Below are 20,856 nucleotides of genomic sequence, written 5' to 3' on the forward strand. Positions count from 1 at the left end.
GTTTCGGGGCAGAGGTTTGATGAGGTGTTTTTATTTTTAAAATGGCACATCTGTAAAGAACGCCCTTTACATACATGTTCTAAAGAAAAGTGAACAAACGTTAGATGATTAAAGTGACTTCACACCAGGCTCAGGTCTGGTCCCTTCCTGCCTGTGACCCCCACCTCGTGCCCGAGCTAGTCGGGTGGGACAGACGTGCTGCTTGTGTCCTCCACGTCCTCCTGTGTTTCAGACACTGACGCGGTCCTCTCCCTTCGGCTGACGCAGGCTACAAAAGTCCTGGATTCCTGGAAGACAGGACGCAGGCACAGAAGCACGGACGGCTCATCAGCCTCTCAGGAGGCCCTGCCCTGGGCTGGCGAGGCAGCATCTGGGTGGGGCAGGGCCCCCAGAGGGCTTAATCCCCCAAGAAGCCCTGTTTCAGCTGATGCCCTGAACCTTCGAAAGTGAGCGGGGTACTGCCGGCTGCCCACCGTGGTCATCATCACACGTGGGAGGCCTCAGGCCAGCACGTCCTGCAGATAGGGACTCCCAGAGATGGTGTCATTTCCCCTCCGCACCGTCTCACTGGGCCAGGTGAGCTCAGCCGTCAACCAGGAGCCTAACGTTTTACCGACCAGCACCTCTGCCTTAAATTCGAGGCCTCTACCAGCCACCTGCTGGCCGAGTCAGGCCTGCGCACGGGTTTGGTTTGGCTCACTGTGCTTGTCCCTTAATTTTCTTTTACAGCTCTACTGAGGTCTCCTTCCCATACCGCAGTCTTCACTTGCACCGTGCTTTCTGAACTGTGCTACAGTTCACGACGCTGACGTACTGGAAGATTTCTCACAGGCTCCTGGCTTCCAGGGCTGAGGGGGTCGTCCCAGACCCCACTGCCCCCACCGTCCCCAGCCGAGGCTGCATGGCAGTGCCCATTTACGATCCTGAGTGGGATCGCCTCATACCCAACCCACTGCTCACTCATGTCACTCCCTGGCCCTGTGGCCATCTGGATTCACGGACTGACCTGAACACTTACTCTGAATTATACTTCTGTAGGCTAAAGCGGCTGGTGAATCCGGTGCTTCAACGAAAAAAGACTGTCCTTTGTCGCAACTTTTACCTTAAAGAAATGAAAGAAAGTTAAATCCATGAAGGAAGCACCATGGAGACATGAACTTGGGGCTCTTGCTGTGCCTGGGGCGCTATGACCTTTGTGAGCCCACCTCACTTGGCGTCTCCAGGACCTGGCCGGCCTCCCTCCACCCAGCAAGGACCCTGGCTCGCATCTCCTTGCGGCTCTGGCCACTGCTCTCCAGTGGTGTCCCTGTGAGTCACCTGGAATATGCAGCACATGCAAGCTCCAGGCCCCCTGAAGGATGGACTGGGCAGCTCCCGGGTGGGCCCAGGAGCCTGCAGGTGAAAGATCAACCCATTCCTTGGGTAAAAAGATAATGACTGCACACGGTAACAGAGCATGGGATGTAAAGGTCACACGTGAAAAGTGAGTTCAGAAGAGGCTACCAGTGTTTCAGGTGTCTTTCTAGAAACAGTATATGCATGTAAGTGTGGCACATATACACATTACACACTCACGCACTTAAAGCAACGAATGGGTGTGTACGGTGCACACGTTCAGCCCATTGCCGCCTCCGTGTGTAACTATCTGGAAGGTCGTTCCACAGTGGCATCAATCTTGGCTAGTCTGTCTCAAGCCTGTCCACTCCAGTGCCTCTGGACTTGCAGGTTGTCTCTAGGACTGCATGTCATCACAGCGCCCAGGGGAGCGTGAGACAGGGGCCTCGGGCAGGCGGTGTGCTCCCCTCCTCCTTCTGATCCTGTTCCCTGGATGCTGAGCTTGGCCGGAGAAGCAGGGTCAGTGGTTCCACAACCCATGGCTACTCCCCAGGCTCCAGGTGGACCCTGGCCAGGCCAACTGTGAGCTGTGGTTTTCTCAGCTCCCCAGCATGTCGCCCGGTGGGACAGGGACACCTGAGAGGGGGATGGCAGAGGAGGGGGTCCCCATGGCCCAGGTGAGGTGGGAAGCCCCATGAAAAAGACAGCAGCACCCCCCAGGCAGGGCCACTACCCTCCTGCCAGCACATTTGGTTCCCTGGCCCAGCATTATTTCGCTTTTTAAATTCCAAAACGGCTTACTTCTAGGAAAGAGGAACTTACCCCTAAGAGTCTATTGGTTCCCTGAGCTAACTTCTGATTGGTCCATTTGTAGTGCTTCATTTGCATGGAGCTCACTCCTGATTGGTCCGTTTCTACAAAGCTTCTTCCTAATTAGTCACCTTTGTTATACCTTATTTGCATATGATGTTACAAAGTGTGGCAAAGTCTAAACTGGTAGCCTATAAAAGCCTGTGTAAACCTACAAACGGGGTCCAGAGCTTGGAGTGTTAACTCCTCTGGGCCCGCTGGCGTAATAAACCCGAGTTCTCCAACTGAGTGCTGCTTGGTTTCTCACCCGGATCCAGGTTGCTGTCACAACTGAGTTGTAACACCAAGCTGTAACACTTTTCTGCAACACAGGCACTGTGGGAACGTGGTGGAAGCAGCTGGGGAAATTCTGTTCAGTCGCGGGACTCGGTCTGGGAAGTCACAGGTCCCACAGCAGGCTCGTGGGGCCACTGGCCTCTGCTCTTCCGCCAGTGTCCACAGGCTTCTTGTCCGCCCTTTCCCAGAGGGCTCACCCCTCCCCTCCCCTCTCAAATGTGCCCTTATGTGCTCTGGTTGATTCGCCATCTTCACAAAACCTCCCCTTTCCTCACTCTCCTAGGTAGCGCCCTTTGGGCCCTGCCCCAAGACCCTGCACGTACCCCATTCCATCCGTGCAGCTCCCTGGTAGTTGGCTCCACTATCACCCCATCTTACAGGTGAGGCCCTCCAGGCTCAGAGCTGTGCACAGACCTGTCTGAGGCCCCAGCTGGCAGTGGAGCAGCGAGGGTCTGAAGCTTCCATGTGACCCTCAGGTGCCTAGGGGGCAGGACGGGCTGAAGATCACAGCACCAGAGGCATCTCCTTCTGCCACGAGTTCCCACAAGGGGCTGAGCACATGCCTTCATGCCTCCCGCCCACCGTCTGCTCCCAGTAACGTGGCTATCACCTCACTGGACAGAAGTGGCTCCGGAAAGTCATGGTGACCTTACTCAGCCCTTGTCCGCCTTTCCACATCACATGACAGTGTTAACCACCCTTCCCTTTTATGCTCACTGGCCTGGCTCTCTGCGGTTTCCACCAGAGATGAGGTTTGGGGACACGTACGTTGTCACAGAGGACTGCGCCCACGAGACGGCACATAATCTTCTGAGCTCAGAACTGAGCCTGGGAGCAGCTGCCTCCGCTTTGCCGTTACCTCTGTAAAGCGCTCTGAGGCCTACGGTGGTGGCACAAGCTGAAGCTAACGGCGATGACTATTCCCAGGCGGGCTCCATGGGGCCCGCTTGCCTCTGAGTGGGAGGTACCTGCTCTTACAACCTTGAGGGAAACTCAGTGCCACTCTAGTCAGCGTGAAGACAATGCCAACACTAGGGAGGGCTGGAAAAGTAGCTCTAGTTTTGTGGGGGAAGCCACGCAGCAGAAGTGCCTTTGGACGTGGGAACAAGCAAAGTGGGATCTCACGTGACTCTCTGGGCTATTCCCACCCTCTTCCGCAAGGCAGGCCCCCTCCTCACTACACCGGCTGCCCCAATCGCATGTGGAGGGGCATGGCCCCTCCACTCCCGCCGGCTCTGCTCTCCCAAGCCTGCTGTCAAACCCAGGCCTCCCGGCCTGACCCCCAGCACCCAAGAGGGAGCTGGCCCTTCCCTCGACAGTGCCTTCTGGGCTCACCACCTCTGGAGGGTGTCCCTAGGTCCCAGTGGCTCATGGGGTGCAGCACACACGTGTGTGACACCACTTTCTCCCCGTCAAATCCGGTCACTTTCCCGCTTCGTGTGTCCCTTCCTCTCCGAGCCAATGCCCAGGCCCCGGTCCAGTCCTCCCTTCCTCCCCCTGCCAGGGCAGCCGGCCCACAGGCCTCAGCCCCTAAGCACACATGGTGCCCACGCTCCAGAGTCTCATTTCCTCTCAACTGATGTCAGAGCCCGGACCTCTCTCTCTCTCTCTCATCTTCCCTCCAGCCCGGGCACCTCTGCTAAACAGAACTGCCCCACTTGGTGGGTGGGGTTGCGGCCCAGGCACATCTGACTGCAGCCAAGTCCAGCTCTGTTCCCAAGGGGAAACTAAGACTGGAGGTGGGCTGTAATTGAAAGGGTGTGGGTGGCCCTCCCCACCATCCACTCAGCAAGCTGATGCCCTGGAGAGTGTGGGGTGGAGATGGGGTCGGCCACCCCTCCTCCAGGCCCCACCAGCAGTTTGAGGGACCCAGGGGACTCTGGTACTTAGAGAGGAGGGTGGCCCCTGAAGGCAGGCCAGTGACTTCATCTCATGCTACCTGAGAGAAGCAGGGCACAGAGAGGGCTGTGTTGGGCTTCCCAGTGGACAGGACACAGGGCCACCTCCCTCAGGGGTTTCAAGGCTAATTCTGTCCATGATTTTCACGTCAGAACCTAAGCCCTGTGTGAAGAGGACTCAACTGCACACCCTTTGCATCCTCCCCCAGCTCAGCCCCTTCCTGGCCCCTCTCTTTGCTGAGTTCTTTGCCTTCCCTGCACCCCAGCATCTCCCTGACCAGTCTCTCCTCCACTCTTCCAGACCCTGCCCTTCTCTCCAAGGTCTTCATGCTTCCCTGGCTACACACCTGCCTGTTCGGCTCTTCTCGGCTAGAGGGCGGGCTCTGGCTCCAGTGCCCCGCTGTTCTGAGTGGCACTGTGCAGCTGAGATGGGGCGTGGGGACTCACCCACCTATGCGCGGGTCCAGGGGCACTCTGCCGAGGAGCGGGACCTGTAGATCCTGGCACATGACCTCCGCGCCCCCTGTCGTTGGTGGGAAGATCTGAGACTCTTTCTGGGAGACAAAGTAAAAGGGGAGGAATCATGATTTCGTTTCAGAATCATATGAATGGATCACATTTTAAAGAAACTTAAAAAAAAATGGTATTTTCGGGGGAGAGTGTACAGCTCAGTGGTAGAGCGTGTGCTTAGCATGCAAAGGTCCTGGGTTCAATCCCCAGTACCTCCAGTAAAATAAACCTAATTACCACTTCCCCACCAAGGGCAATACATTTTTAAAAAATGGTGGTTTCAATATGAAAAGAATTTTCATTAAATCAGCAGCAGCGGGCTCTAAGTATGGCTCCGCTTCCCGAGGTGGTGGGGAAGCAGAGGTGCACGCGCAGCACCCCCTCGGCCCCGGAGGCGGGGCCCCAGCTGAGCCGCCCGCGCTCGCACCTGGCACCTGGGGCAGACGAAGCTGCTCATGTTCTCCACCACCCCGAGGACCGGCAGCTTCACTTTGCGGCAGAAGCTGATCTCTTTGCGGACGTCCTGGAGCGACACCTCCTGCCAAGGTTCAAGAAGATGGGTTGTTTCAGAGTCAGAGCAGAAGAAAGAGAAGGTCTGTGTGGTGGAGGGATGGCTGCTGTGCCCTCACGTCACCACCCTGATGCTTCAGGGCCTGGGCCCCTTGCTCTGTACTCGTTTCACGCCGTCCACGTGTGAGCCCCGTTCCTGGTGCTGTTCACATCCCGCAGAACCCGCAAAGGACAGACCTGAACAACCCAGTATGATGCGTAGTTACTACGGGAAAGTGGCCTTTAATGCGTTTCTGTGTTCCACCTTCCCATCAACGTACTGTGCTGAGCCAAGCGGCCACCTCATCCTAGGTCGGGGCGGCCTGTGGGCTGTGTGTTTTCGTGGGTAAAGTTCCCCTGCAGCACAGCCTGGCCGACTCCTTCACACGTGCTGGCTGCGTCGCCCCACGGTGGGGTCAGCTGTGGGGCTGTGACAGAGACCAGTGTACGACCCACACAGCCTAAAATATTTACTCTCTGGCCATCCCCGAAAAGGTCTGCTCACCTCTGACCTTGATTATCACGAATACAAACAACTTGAGTGACAAAAAAGATATGAGGAGTGTTACTGTATCTAGAGACTGCTTCAAATTCACTTCTGGACTCTGGATGTGGATCTTACGGTGTAAGGACTGGGGACAACTAGCGCTCAGCACCCTCACCAGTAACCCCATACCCCCGCTTAACGCTCCTGCAGACGTGTCCAGGTGTCTTGCTGCCGTCAAGTATGGCAGCTCCTTAAGATCTGTGGCTTTAAGTCAAGGGCCCCCACAGGCTCCTGGCTTTGTGTCCTCTCTCCTCCTGAGGCACACATTTGGCCCTGGACCTCTCTGAGGCTGGGGTACAGACAAAAAGGCAACTGGCTAGAAAGTAAACTGCCTGTGACTCAGCGTCTCGCCTCAGTGCACCTCTGGGTCTCTCCTGGTGTCCTCCAGATAAAAGCCCTGCTGCTTGCCAAAACGACCCCAAAAGCAAGCCGGCTGCTGGATGTGCGAGGATCCAAGAAAGTGTCCCCAGCCTGGAGTCACCTTTTCCAGAGAAACTACATACAGAGGTACACAAATGCAGTGCGTCCACCTGCCTCCCTGGAGAAGGGCCAGCATCTGCTGGCCACTCCCCTCTCCCTGAACCCAAGGGGACTCTGTGTTTCTTTTCACAACAAACCTGACATTGGAGAGGCCGTCTTTGTGCCAGGAAGACTGTTAGAGTGGTTTAGGTTTACAGAAGGCAGAGTTTCCCACATGCCCCCACCCTGCATGGAAAGCCTTGGCCACTGGCAGCACCCGCATCAGAGTGGATGGTCCAACTCTACTGTCCCCCTGTAGGTCATTTCTTGGGGACCTGCTCCTGAGAGGACCGCTGGTTTCAGGGTGGGCCCCAGCCACTCTAAAAATTCAGCAGAAAACATTCCTAACAACAAATCCATCTTCCCTCTACCCTGTCCCCGGGGCCAGTGCCCCCTCCCCTGCCACCTAAGCAGTGTGCTGCTCCTCTCTGTGCCCCCAGGGTCCCTCCCCACAGAGCACCACAGGGACCTGACAGGCATGAACCCCCTCCCCTCCCTCCCTGACCCGGGCACCTTCGCGTGGCCCACTGAGCTTGCCACCCCACTGACACAGCGTCACATGTGTGCACCCACGTTCCTCAGTGAAGCACATAGGCCACGGGGGGATGGGGTGGGTGGTGGGGGTCCGGTCTGTTTTACTGCCCTGGTGCCGGCCCAGGGCCCGCATGGAGTATGTGCTCAGCCCTCACCTGAATCAGACTTGACTGCTCACGGTATGATATTGACGGATTCAGAGGCTGACAAAAATAAAGCCCTGTTAATTGTGCTTTCTTAGGCGCAAAGGGGATTATAATGAAGAGAAGTAAAGTATAACTGAAGAGAATAATCTGTTGGTTTTTTGAGACCTGCTAAGCTCAATGGCAATAATAATAAAGCAACTGGTGGGGCCACTATGGAGAACAGTAGGGAGGTGCCTTCAAAGACTGTAATAGAGTTACCATGTGATCCAGCTATCCCACTCCTGAGCATGTATCTGGAGAAAACTATTTGAAAAGAGACATGCACCCAATGCTCATAGCAGCACTATTTACAATAGCCAAGGCATGGAAGCAACCTAAATGTCCACTGACAGATGGCTGGATAAAGCAGCTGTGATATGTATATACAATGGAATATTACTCAGCCATAAAAAAGAATGAAATAATGCCATTTGTTGCAACATGGATGGACCCGGAGTTTATCATACTAAGTTAGGTCAGTCAGACAGAGAAAGACAAATATTGTATGATATCACTTATATGTGGACTCTAAAAAAATGATTCAAATGAACTTATTTACAAAACAGAACTAGACTCACAGACACAGAAAACAAACTTATGGTTACCAAAAGGGAAAGAGTGGGGAGGGATGAATTAGGAGTTTGGGATTAGCAGATACTAACTACTATATATAAAACAGATAAACAACAAGGTCCTACTGTGTAATGCAGGAAACTATATGCAATATCTTATAATAACCTATAATGGAAAACAATCTGAAAAAAGTTTATGTATAGCTATATCACTTTGCTGTGCACCTGAAACTAACACAGCATTGTAAATCAACTATACTTCAATAAAAAAATTAAATAATAATAAAGCATAACACAGGCCTGACTGCACTTGTTCAAGTTGGATTCACCCAGACAGTATGTCATCTCCTCAGCATGGGCTCAGCACAGCCCCTGTGACTGTCTCGAAGGAGCTGGACGTTGCCAAGGAAGGGGCCAGGCCCATGGCAGCTCATCGGGAAACCCCCATCTGGGCCCACGCTGGTTCTGTGGAAAGCTGGCGGGGGGTGCCTCAACTGTTCAGGAGAGTAAGCAGAGGAGCAGTGTGGACGCGGGGCCTGGTGACGAGCGCGCGGGGCACCGGCTGAGTTATAACAGCTCCAGCCGGCTTGCTGGCTTTGTGAAGGGGAATTAAAAAGGCGATTTTGAACCACTATTTCTTAATCTGTGGATGAAAAAAACCAAACAACTGTGGACTGCCTCCCTGTCAACTGAAAACGCCTGGCGCGAACATAAACATGAGGTTTGTGCAGATCCAACTCGGGTCTGCTGTGGAGCCCACATCCTGAAGAGCCGTGGAGACCAGGCCCCGGGGCCGTCGGGGAGAGAGAGGCAGCGCCGCCGGGGCCCTCGCTCACCTGCGGGGTGGTGATGATCACCGCCCCGTCAATGTGCGCCGCGGCCAGGTACTGGACGGCCGACAGGTGTTCGTCCGACGTCCCGGGCGGGGTGTCCACGATGAGGTAGTCGACCTCACCCCAGTCCACGTCGCGGAGGAACTGCTTGATCATGCCTGCAAAGAGAAATCGCAGTCACGCCTCCTCTCTCCTCTGCCCCCACGACGCTCTCTCCAGAAGCGCCGCTTGTGACCTTTCCGCACAGCTGGTCTGTGCTCTAGGGCAGCTGGGTCTGGCAGGGTCTGGAGACGGGTTTGGCTGTCAGGACTGGGGTGCGGGTTCTACTCGCCTCCAGTGCGTAGAGGCTGGGGACCTGCTAACACCCCATGATGTGGCACAGCCCACCCCTCCCTCACAAGGGATCGTCTGGCTCAAAATGCCAGCAGCACCGGGGCTGAGGAGGCCCGGAGTGGCACTTTCACATCAATACCTGCGGCCTCAGTGCCCTCAGTCTGGCACTGACTTCACCCCACACACTTCTCTCCCTGACCAGTCAGAACACAAAACCACAGTGGGAATAATTCCAGGGTTATGCAGGCTTTCAGGAGAGATAATATCACGATATGATATTGTACCATGACAGATATGAAAAGTTACAAAATTCTATTTATTAAATAAAACTGGTATTTCTGTTCGCTCCCTTCACCCAGGGAAGAAAGATACAATCCAATGCTGAGAATAACACTCAGCGAAGCCCAGCAGGATGAGCCCAAGGCTGCCCTGACAGGACAGGGCGCCGTTCTGCCCTTGGGAGGACGGGATAAGAGACAGAAAGCAGAGTGGCGAACCATTTTTCTTTGGTCCCCTCCAGATGACAGCGTCGTCGGGACTGCTGAGCAAGAAACCCACCGACATCACCCCCAAGTTGTCTTCCAGGAACTGGAAAAGATGACGTGAGAAACATTTTACTTAAAACCACAGTGCCAGGTGATTCCCTATGTCTTTTGTCTGAACTCTGGCTGAAAAAATTTGGAGGACAAAATTACTATGTGATCTATGAGTATATTCACTCTTTTGAGTCTTCAAATCCTTTTTTTTCCCCAAAAGAAATCATTGGAAAAAAAAAAGGTTACCATACTGGGGGGGATTGAAAGAGGCACCCCATGGCCCTATGCAGCAATGACAGTGAACGTGTCTGAAATAAATGAACGTCGCTGCCTTTTTTTCTTTAACCTGGGGTGGTCCCCTCTTCTGGTTTTGTACATAAAGTTTTATTGGAAAACAGTCGTGGGCATTCCTTTGCGTATCACTGCTTTTGAGCTATGATGGTGGCGACAGTATAGCCCACAAACTATTTACAATCTGAGTCTCTACAGAAAAAGTTTGCCAACTCCTGGTCATAACTCTGTTCCCTGGGCCTAGAAAAGTGTCTTAATAAATATTTGTTGCCTGATAAACAGGTTGAGAGAAATGTTGCCAGCCCACCCAGTACCTGTTATGTGCACACGACCCATAACACGCTACCTTGAAAAGAAGGCAAAGAGGTGGGCACTCACCACTGGAGACCAGCCTGAGCCGCTCTGGTGAACCTGCGAAAACATGAGCGGGTCCTGACTGGTGAGAAATCGTGCACCCCGGTCACACGTCACACATGACAAAGCTCATGCAGTGAGAGGACAGTTGTACAGAATACGACTGGTCAACCTAAACACTACCACTGAACTCTTCACAGGGAGTGGAGAGCTGGGGGCCGGGGGATGGGTTATGGATAATATAATTCATATGCTTTTCCCCCTCCCGATTACTTTGAAACTCTGCTTAGATATCAGGTCAGGGAACCAAAGTTACTGGAGTCCAAAGATAATTTGGGGTATTTGAAAAGTGTGACCGAAATCGGTTGGGGGTTGCTGAGAAAATGCAGGTGACTGTGGAGCAGTGAGTTGGTCCTGGTAAAAGTCCAGGCGTGGAGGGATTACCTTTAGTGAAACGGGGGACACAGAACCTGCGCATCAGTGGCTGAGCTTCAGCGCTGACCAGCCGCCCGCAGGGGACAAGAACTGGGGGAAGGGTGTCAGCAGGAAGCTCAGGGCTCCTTCAAGACCCAGGCTCCTTCCTCGCAGCTGGTGTTCATTAACTGCCAGGGTTCAACTCTGCACCCTCTTTATTATGAAACTGGAACTTATGCAATCAATCTTAGAAATTAGGCTTCAAGCAACACAGAAGCCAAAACAGAAAGCCCATTTTCCTTGATGAAATCTTTTTAAGAGTCTAGTGAGATTTAACTTACACGCCACACAATTCACTCATTTAAAGTGCACAATTAAATGGCTTCACAACAGAATTGTACATCCATCACCACAACCAATTTTAGAACACTTTTGTGACTCTTTAGACACCCTGCACCCTTAAGTGTCACCCCCTTATCCTCACAGTCCCCCCACCATCCTCGGTGACCATGGATCTGCTGTGTCTACGGACATGCCTGTTCCTGACACGTCACAAATGCAATCACGTAATATGTGGTTCTTTGTCACTGACTTTGAAATCATACTTTAAAACAAAAACCATTCATTCCTATTAATACTCATTCTCTAATCACTGGTCTTAAAAGAGGGGTAAACATGGTGACCCTATGGCACAGGAGGAGGAAACAGTCGACTTTCTGCTTAACCTCACTGTTATTTAAATGCTCTGATTTTTATGGTCTACTTAAGTGCTGGCACAGGAAGGCGTACGTGCAGATGACGGCAGGGCACGGACATGCGGCTGGGGGAGGACTACCGAGACCATTACTTATGGGTGTGCAGTCAGGGTTGCCGTCTTGCCTCCACCCTGGATGGTGCTGCGCCCCTTCCCAGCCCCTCAGAAGCAAATCCCAAGTCCTGAGCGGAGGCCTCCAGGACTGACCCTGCCTGCCTCTGGCTTCCCTCGGCTGCCTGAGCCCCGCGGGCCTCTCCTGCTTCAGGCATGCACTCCCTCTGCCCAGGGTGCTCTTCTCTGGGTTCCCCGCGTGGGGTGCCCTGGAGCACCCCCTCCCAAAGAGCAGCTTGCCCTGCCTGTCTCCTGACCCGGCTCAGTGTCCTGTTATCTCTCATCTGCCCCTCCCACGAGGGCAAGGTCTGTATCTGCCTTGTTCCCTCTGAACCCCAGCACCCAGAACAGTGCCCAGCGCTTCAGCTGAGTATGAACTGACAAGGAGGGAGGTACAGCTCAGTGGTAAAGCGCATGCTTAACATACATGAGGTCCTGGGTTCAGTCCCTAGTACCACCACTGAAATAAATAAACCTAATTACCTCCCCTGCTTCAAAAAGTGAATAAAATTTAAAAATTAAAAAAAAAAAGGAATGAACTGATGTCGACACCCCTGGAAGAGCCTAGCCCTCCAGCCCGGCTTCAGGGCACCCCTCCACCCATCCCCACCCCAGTGGAACCCCTTCTTGGCAGGCTTCGTGCCGCCTACAGCGGAGACCAGCACCTGCGAGACCGCGGTGGCCCTGCCCCCACTGCGTCACTAGTCCGCCTCGTAGTCTCACTTCCCCACTGGTGACCACAGGGGTAGAAATATTCCCTTGCTTCCAGGGTACAGACCCCAGCCAGCCCTGGTCGAGCTTCCCCAGTCAGGGCCGAGTTTCTGTGTCTGACTTCTGCATTTTACATGTTGTTTCCCTTCCCTTCTAAGAAGGCACTGAAACTAACACTTCTCAGATGGTCTGGATGGACTTAAATATAATCCCGCCACCTCCAAAATTCACGGCTGTTGTTCAAAGTGGACGGATGGACTAGGGAACGTTTACCTGCTGTCATCACGCCCAGGTGAAAATGCATGGGCTCTGCGGACCCCGTGGCTTTGGGTTAGGAGCTCGGGGCCAGCGTGCCGGAAGAACGCTCTTCCCTGCGTTTTATAACGTAGCTACTTACCTGCTCGCCTTCCAATCCCATTATCTTGGGAATTGACGGCCCGCATATGTCAATGTCTAGAAGAGCAACCTGGGGAAAAAGAAGAGACCAGGCTGTGATGTCACTGGATGTACAGCCCTCCAGGTGTGCACGATTGGGAGGGGACGGGGTTCGGGGAAAAGGAGGGAGGGGAGGAGACAAAGAGAACCCGGGTCAAACTTGGACCAAGTGGAATCTCGTGAGGGAGAGTTACAATGTTCACCTTCCAGGCCACAGACAGACACTTTCAGACTCCTAATGAGACCCTGGCAGAGGACACCACCACCAGCGATCCTCCCTGCCCCGCTGCCCCGTCCCGCCGCCCCGGGTCTGGTCTAGCTCCAGGGTGATCTTATAGACCTGAGTGTCAGGTCACTTGAAGATTCAGGTCCAGCTACTGTTTACTTGGTCCTTATCATGTGCTGCGTGGGGTCATTAGAGTTCATTATCTCTGCTTTACAGGAGGAAACTGAGGTTCAGAGAGGCCCAGAGACTTGTTCAATGAGCAAGGAGCAGATCTGGGACACGGAGTCCGGAGATCTGTTCTAACACCAGGGCTCTTCCCACTAGCCCCTGGGGCCTGGCAAGGAGAGCAAGGGTAGACCCCCAGCTGAGCTCTGACCAAGCCCTGTTTTCCCGTGATGCTGAAGGTTAATCATGGCTTAGCCTCAGCTTCTAAAAAAGAAACTGAAAATGAGGAACTCTACAAAAGTTCTTTGCTAGTGACAACTGCAGCCCACCATGGGTGCAGGAGATGACTCCCTCCACCCCTGCACCCTGCTCTCCCCGTCTGAGAAGTGAAAAGGTCTGAGACAGCCTTCAGAAACCCTCTGAAGAGCAGGGCTGGTATTCATCTTGAAAGCTCTCACGTCTTAGATCCAAAGTGCAGCCCCTCTGGGTAACTTTTTAACTTGCCCCAAATCCATTTCTTGCTTTCCTCTTCAATCCTCTCAACAAACCCCGACCTCCTACGATCCTCACATGACCTCACACTGCGGTCAGGAAAGCAGTCATACAGTACATTGCTGTTTGCCTCACTTGCCCCCTGCTGGATGTCGAGAAGAGTGCAACAGGACGACGCTCATCCTGCAGACTTGACTTCCCTGCCCTTCTTGATGCTTCAGGCTGATGTTCGTTAATGATCCAGGCATTTTACAGCAGAGACTCACGACTTGGGAAATTATACCATCACGACGACCCTAACAGAGACTTTTATCAACACTCTTTTATCAACACTTTCTAGCCGCTCAGTCTAGGAAGTCTCACTGTCTCTGGAGAACAATTTAGTTTCCTTTTGAGGAATTACATTCCCCACAACCAAAGGAGTGTCTTGAGTGAAATGATGCAAGAAAGAGATGGCGTGCACTCACTCCGGCGGTGCACCAAAGAGGCTGCGGCACACCCCTGCCATCCAGATCTCCCAGCGGCCGTGTCCTGTCCCCTCCATGCTTCCTCCTGATACTGGCCGCTACCCCCATATCCTTCCAATTAATCTCCTTTCTGCTCCAGTGAAGCCAGAGAATCCTAGCTGGGAGAAAGACGCCTGCATCAATCCTCACCAGGGTCTCTGTGGAAGGTGCTAGAAGCCTGATGGGAAGAGAAGGCTTGGCTACACCTCTTCCAGCCAGAAAGTGGTGGAGTAGGCGCTGCAGGGCTGCCGGGATCCGCACGTTCCCCTACCCAGCGCCCCACACTTCCCCTTGAGAAGAGGTCACGGGAAGTGGGCTCTGTCCTAACTCGGCACTCCGAGGCCACGTCGCCTCATACCAGTTGCTTCTCCTCCCAACTGTCTGAGAGTCTGGTCTGTGAAACAAGGGTTTCAGGAGGTCACGAGGCCCCTTCCAGCCCTCCAGTCTACAAGCCCCCGAGACGGGCCTCAGACAACAGAGCCCTGCAGCCCCCAGCGTGCACCTTTTTTCATGACACAGTTTGCCTTCCAGATCACACGGCAAGTTGGTACCTGCGGGAGCTGCTGACTTTTGCAGTCGAAAGAAGCTGTGTGATCCTTGGATGTCTCAGGCTCAGGTCTGCAGGGTTCAGGCTCCTCCTCCTCCCTTCAACCCAACATGCATACTCCCGGGCCCACCTACGATTACTCAGGGGCTCCCCACTGACTCAGGGCCCTCTGCAGACTGTCAGACACTTGCCTGTCTCAGAGTGTGATCGTGGAACAGCCCTGCTTGGAGTTATTAACGAGCTGTCACCAGGCGGCAGGGAGAAAAGGACAGGGTGGTCTCCATCATCCTGCTGAATTCTGGGCAGGGAGGGAAGTGCGCCACCTGACTTTAACCAGCAAGACACTCAGCGTTTACTCTGTGCCCACACCAGGCACTGTTTGAAGATACCGATGTTTTCTGTCATGAGCAGGTCTGCAGGTGCAAGATACAGTTTCCTGAGTGCTGACCCTTTAAAAGCCCCACTACAAGAAGCAATCTGGCTTATCTAGCCATGTTTCCACACAGGTGATATGCTTCCCCTCAGCTCACTGCAGAGTCTTGACATGTGTGCAGCGGGACCTCAGAACAGAACCACACAGAAGTGTGACTAAACAGCTATCTACTCACAAGTGGTCCCTTGCAGCTGGCCTGGTTAAAGCACATCTCCAGACGGCTGTTTAAGAAGATGCCTGATAGCTCTGAAAAGCAAAGATTACTCTGGATAACATGGACGATCTCAGAAAACAGATCCCACTGGCTAATACAAGTTTGACCCTCAAATGGTAAGAGATTGTCGACCAACAGAAAAATGAATCCGCAAGTGTATTGTGAATCTGCCTGGCACTGTACTCTGGGCAGGCTACAAACTCGTGATCACTAAATTAGAAATAATCATCCTCCCTCCACATTCCAGTTAGTGGAATAAAGTAACAGTAACAATGGTACTCAGGGGCATTTACTGGGTATGCACCACACATCAGGTGTGGAGTTAAGCATTTTATATTTATGTGCATCATCTCAGTCTTGTGTCCCATTTTACAGATGAGAAAACTGAGGCCCAAGGTCACAGCGCTGGTCTAGGCGGAGCTGGGACGTGATTGTGGGCAGACTGCACCCACATTCTGCCCTACATGCTCAACTGGAGTTCTGACCCCTCCCTCTTCTCCAAGAGATGGATGCCCTGCTTCTTCATCTCCCCAGCTTTGCCCTCATTTGTTCCCTGACATCTGCTCCAGCTGCTGCCCTGGTGGTGCCCTCGTGGCTTCTGAAGGAGACAAGAGCAACACCTCGTGCTGGTTCACCATCGCCTCTTCAGGACACTCGATCATGCACTCGGCTGCTGGTGCAGCCACACTCCTATAGCAATGCTCCAGTCGTGCCTCTTTCCTGCCCCGTCGTCCTCCCAGGGCAGTCGAGCCTCCAGGTCTGGCTCAGCCTCATGTCGCTCCTTCCCTGGGGCAGAGGCACCTCACTGCCGGCCCATCCACGCCTGCCCAGGCAGTCCCAGCTCTGCACCTCTGCCTCCGCCTCCTCGTCGCCACAACCCACCGCCCCCAGCGTAGTCCACAGGCCGCCTTCTCCCAGGAGCCTGCCCAGCTGCCCCCTGCCAGGGACTTCTCCCTTTTACCAAGTCCCTAGAGCACATCTTGGGTAGTGGACACCGGATTCCAGAGACGAGCACAGCAGTCACAGAGGCCAACGAGAGCAGCTCCACACGTTACGCAACGATCAGAAGAGAAGTGAGTTACAAGAGGAATTCAGAGCCTGAGCGACTGAGAGAAACACCAAGCTTTACAGATCACCTAGTCCAGCCTCTTCCATGTCCCAAGAAGGCCTCGGCCTCCACAAAGTCTCAGTCCAAAAAGTTTCTACCCAGCCAGTCCTAGTGCTCCTGGCAGGCAAATTACCACCAGGGGCCAAATCCAGCCTGCCACCTGTTTCTGTACAGCCCCCAGCAAAGAAGGGTTAGTACATTCTTAGAGAGTTGGGGGAAAAAATTAAAGGAATATTTTTATTTCACATGTTAAAATTACATGGAATTCAAATTATATGAAATTCAAAGTTTTATTAGAACACAGCCACACTCATCTGTGGACAGGCTGTCTATGGCTGCTTTCATGTTCAAGGGCAGAACTGAATAGCTGCTTCAGAAACTGTACATACAGACTGCAAAGCCTCAAACACTTACCACCTGGCTCTTTACAGAAAAAGTCTGCTGCCCCTGAAGCCAACTCTACTTTCTTAACCCAATGATTTAAAAAAATGTACCCTTGGAGGTCCTAGGTGAGGTCTCTCAGGGGCCACTGTGTATCTGTGTATCTATGTGTGCACACCTGTGAATCTGTGTGTGTATCTGTATGTATCAACGTGTCTCTGTGCGCACGTGTGTGTATCAGTGTGCATATCTGGAGGGCATGTCAGAATGGTGGGCTCGATCCCCTCCACCTGCCCACTGTAGCTAGCTTTACTGGTTTTTTGTACAGGAAATAAAGTCTTTACATTATTAAGACCTTACAGTGCTATTTCATACTGGAGTACAATGGTTTACCTCACACAAGTAGAGAATATTGACATTTCTCCAGTTTTGAGTTTAAAAAATATAACCAGCAACATGTGGCAGTTCTGAAATTTTCATATTAAACATACCCCTACAGTTCCTTCCAGTACTATCTTAAAAAAAAAAAAAAAAACGCCAAACAAAAGTGAAGGGCCATTTGTCAAGAGTATAACAGAAATGTAAACTGAAAAGTCAGCCCTTTCACACAAAAATAACTTTCAACATTCAAAACGCATAAAGAAAAAACTAATTTTCAAAAATAAATCAATGTGCAAAAGAAGGCACATAGCAAGACCACCATGGAAAGAACTGGAATGGTCAGGAACAGCTTTCCACATGAACACAACAGAAGCATTTCTACCTTACACAGAACTCCACTGCAGGCCCCGAACAGCGCTCTGAGGGAAAACCAGCACTGAGCTGGAGATTCGCATCACGCACGGCGGGCTCTCTCGCCCAGCCCGCACACACACAAGTCGTGAGGTCTCTCGTTTCAGGGTTCGACGCACTGGGAAGTGGGTTTTGAGAGACACCCATGCCTCTCTAGCAATTTCTGGTATGCATGTGTATTTTGGGGGGGGGGTAGGGAGTAATTAGGTTTATTTATTAATTTTTTTAGAGGAGGTACCGGGGATTGAACCTAGGATCTCATGCATGCTAAGCATGTGCTCAACCACTTGAGCTATATCTTCCACCCTGCATGCATATATATATATATATATTTTTTTTTTTCTTTTTTTAAATTAGAATTTTGACCAAAACCTCATTTTGGCAAAAACAAAAAAGTTGAATGTTCTGTGTTAAACAAAAATAAAAAACTGTAGTCCTCTTGATTTTGTTAGGTATAAAATGGTATCAAAGTGAACACTGGGGTCATTTTCTAAGATCAATGCCAAACTGTCATAAGTCCCAATGAATAACCTGTATTTTTTAAAGTCACAGGTATTGCAAATTTCCATTTTACTGTTTTGGTAAAAGTATTTTTCTTGTTCCTCACCCTACCACCTCTTTTACTAAAGCTGAAATCCCGAGAGCAGCCGTGGGGAATCTGAGTTTTCGTGCTCCTCTGGGGAGTGGGTGTAAATGAATGGCTGAGGACCGGGGTCGGCAAGCGCTTTCTTCACGGCCCGGATGGCAAGTATGTTAGGCCTTGTGGGCAAAATCAAGGATAACAGGTAGATACTAACATAACAACTTAAAAGCAACCATTTATAAATGTAAAAACCATTCTCAGCTCACAGGCCATAAAAAGACAGGAGATGGGCTGGATTTGGCCAAGGGCTACAGTTTGCAGACCCCTGGCCTAGAAAAAGGCAGAAGGGGGTTAATAAAGAGCAAGAAGTGTGAACTTAACGTAATGAATAACCAAGAAGCCAAAAGAGATGTACACCTGCTATTCCTGTGCGTGGCTAGAGAACCCAACGAGACGCTGCATGTCACTGCTCGACTGCTTCGCACTTCCGCATTCTCTCTGCAGGGACCAAGATTCCGGAGAGGCTAGTTCAACTGACTCTGATGAATTCGAGCCATCATGAGCCCTCAGACAGGAGCCTCTCCCAGTTTTCCCCAAGGTCCCACCTGTGTGTTTTCATCCTCTGCTAGGCCATGGGCCAGGTGGGCACTGAATGTGCTTTTCCCAACGCCACCTTTCCCAGACAGCACCAAGATCTTGTGTTTCACACTCTTCATCTTCTCTTTGATTTCCTCTATGGCTGCAAAGAAAGCAATTCAGACGACAAAGCCCCTGTCAGTCTCGACTGTCACTCTGGGAAGCTAAGTCCTCCCGCTACTTTAAGGAGCACTGAGTGAAAGAGCACTTTGTCAACGGCAGTCAGTGCTGCAAAAAACAACGCTGCCGGCACATCTGACACGCCCTTACTTGCTGGTTTACTTGTCTCCCCAGCTAGAAAATAAACTCCATGAGAGGGTTCACACGATATTCCCAGCTCCAGGACAGAGCTGTGAATACAGCGATTCCCAGCCTGGGGGCAAACCCCACCAGGGCACACCTGGCAATGTCTTGGGACATTTTTGGTTGTCACAGGAAGGACACTATTAGCATGTAGTGGGTAGAGGCCAGGGATGCTGCTAAGTGTCCTATGGTGCTCAGGGCAGAAAAACAGGGCAGACACCCTGCAACACAGAATTAACCAGCCCAGAATGCCAATTGTGCCGAGACTGAGAAACTGACAAACTGCAGGCACTTACTATCAGGTAACTATAACTATCAGTTATTATACATTTACTATGCTTTCAATATTTCATCCTATTTCATATCCTTTAAACAACACTGTAGCTATTTTCCCCCCATTTTTGATGAGGAAATGGAGGTTCAGAGAGGTTAAGACTTTTGCTCAGGGTCACACTGTGTGCAGTGGACCGAAGAACCAAATCCAAGTTTCTCTCTGAATTCCTTCAAAAGTCTTCTCCCAACCTGCTTCTGCTTTTAAAGATCCTTTTCGCAGGCTCCCAACCTCCAATTTCTCCTTCATAGTATTTACTACTGTGATGATTTGTTTATTGTGGGTCTCTCCTATTCAACTAATCTCCCGTAGGGCAGTGACCTCATCTGTCTCATTCACAGAACAGAGCACTGTGCCTGGAAGTGATTAATACATACTTGTGTTGAATTAATTGGAGAATTGTTTCCCAAAGGAAGAAAATTTTGTCCAAAGAAAGCAGCTGGCGGAGCCAGGATTTAAGCCCAAGCTCCCTGACTTAAAAATTTATACCCTATTCCCTCTGGTGAGGGCCTCCTCCCAATCACTCCTAGTTACTGTCAAACTTCTGGCCCCACCCACCCCTCATCCCCTCCGACTTTCTCCCATGCCTCGCCCCTCCTAAGACCCCTTTTGACTCCGAGCCAGTCACAGGCTCCGCCCAAATCCTGCCAGGTTTCTCCGCTCCTCTCCTTCTAAATGCCCTGCCCCTCAGGGTCCCGCGCCTGTCACTCATCCCTCAAGCCCCGCCCCTTACACCCCCCTTCCACGTCCTGTATCCTTTGGCCCCTGCCCCTGTCATTCATCGCTTAGGCTCCTACCCCATCACCATCATCACACGAACACACCCCACACCTCCCTCCTCTTCCGGGCCAGCGCTTTCCCCTTCCGGCTCAAGCCTTGCCCGTTACTCACCCGGGTCCGGAGCGGCACTAGCTCCAGATGCGCAAAGCCGCTGGTTGGGGCACCCCTGACATGAGGCCCCTCGGCCCGCCTGGGCGCTGCCGGTTCCGGGACAGTCTGCGCAGAGACAAAGTCACAGTTAAGAGTCGCTCCTGTCCCTTCAGACCCACCACCCACGCCCCGCTCGCGCTCACCATGAGGGACCTCCTCCATTCCGCTGCTTTGGGCGGCTGCGCGGTCACCGGAAGCCCCCGTTGCGTATTTCCGCCCTGTAGCACCCAATCTAACCCTCCAGCCACGCGAAATAAGTCTCAGAAAGAGAGGGCTGTGCGCACGCGCGAACTATGTGGCGGGAGCTTGGGATTGTTTTCTGTTCCTTTTAAAACTGAGCTGCAGATATCTAGCATAAATATTTCAGCATGTATCTACTAAGTGTTATCCTACATGACTTAAATGCCATTTTCATATCCAAGATATTTAACGTTGATTCAAAATTGTTTGCTAATATACAGTTAATATGCAAATTTACTCAGTTGTTCCAAATAAAACCCACCCCAATCCTGGATCCAGTCGCACCTGGCCTTTTGTTCCGTCTCTGTTCTTTAGTCTCTTTTTAGTCCAGAAGAGCCCTCCCCCTCAATTAGATTCAGGTTAGTTTTTGGCAGGACACACCAGTTGCATCACAGCAGGAAG

General features: G+C 52.1%; 2 protein-coding genes across 10 annotated transcripts in view; one reads left to right on the forward strand and one right to left on the reverse strand.

Moving 5' to 3' along the window:
• The window catches only part of TVP23A (trans-golgi network vesicle protein 23 homolog A), a 54,505-nt gene extending 52,072 nt beyond the window's left edge, over positions 1-2,433 (forward strand). For all 5 annotated transcript variants that reach the window (XM_064478190.1, XM_031433230.2, XM_031433229.2 and 2 more), the window contains 2 exons: positions 268-576; positions 730-2,433. The gene's annotated coding sequence lies outside the window, so the exon portion shown is untranslated. The remainder of the gene's footprint in view (positions 1-267; positions 577-729) is intronic.
• NUBP1 (NUBP iron-sulfur cluster assembly factor 1, cytosolic) lies at positions 16-20,409 on the reverse strand. 5 transcript variants are annotated; one of them, XR_004130766.2, is made up of 12 exons: positions 20,358-20,409; positions 20,176-20,280; positions 18,620-18,753; positions 12,530-12,598; positions 10,167-10,199; positions 9,459-9,549; positions 8,632-8,786; positions 5,317-5,427; positions 4,831-4,933; positions 1,019-1,102; positions 165-287; positions 16-79 (listed from the first exon to the last, which is right to left on the reverse strand). XR_004130766.2 is itself a non-coding variant. In XM_031433227.2 (11 exons), the coding sequence occupies exons 1-11, from the start codon at positions 20,374-20,376 to the stop codon at positions 229-231; spliced, it is 963 nt and encodes a 320-aa protein (XP_031289087.2). In that variant the 5' UTR covers positions 20,377-20,409; the 3' UTR covers positions 16-228. The 5 variants fall into 5 exon arrangements, 3 of the variants coding, with proteins under 3 accessions (XP_031289087.2, XP_031289086.2, XP_064334259.1); XR_004130765.2 differs by having other exon boundaries at positions 1,007-1,102; XM_031433227.2 differs by having other exon boundaries at positions 16-287.
• Positions 20,410-20,856: the final 447 nt, after the last annotated feature.

The sequence above is a fragment of the Camelus dromedarius genome, chromosome 24, assembly GCF_036321535.1.
Source record: "Camelus dromedarius isolate mCamDro1 chromosome 24, mCamDro1.pat, whole genome shotgun sequence".
Classification (NCBI taxonomy): Eukaryota; Metazoa; Chordata; class Mammalia; order Artiodactyla; family Camelidae; genus Camelus; species Camelus dromedarius.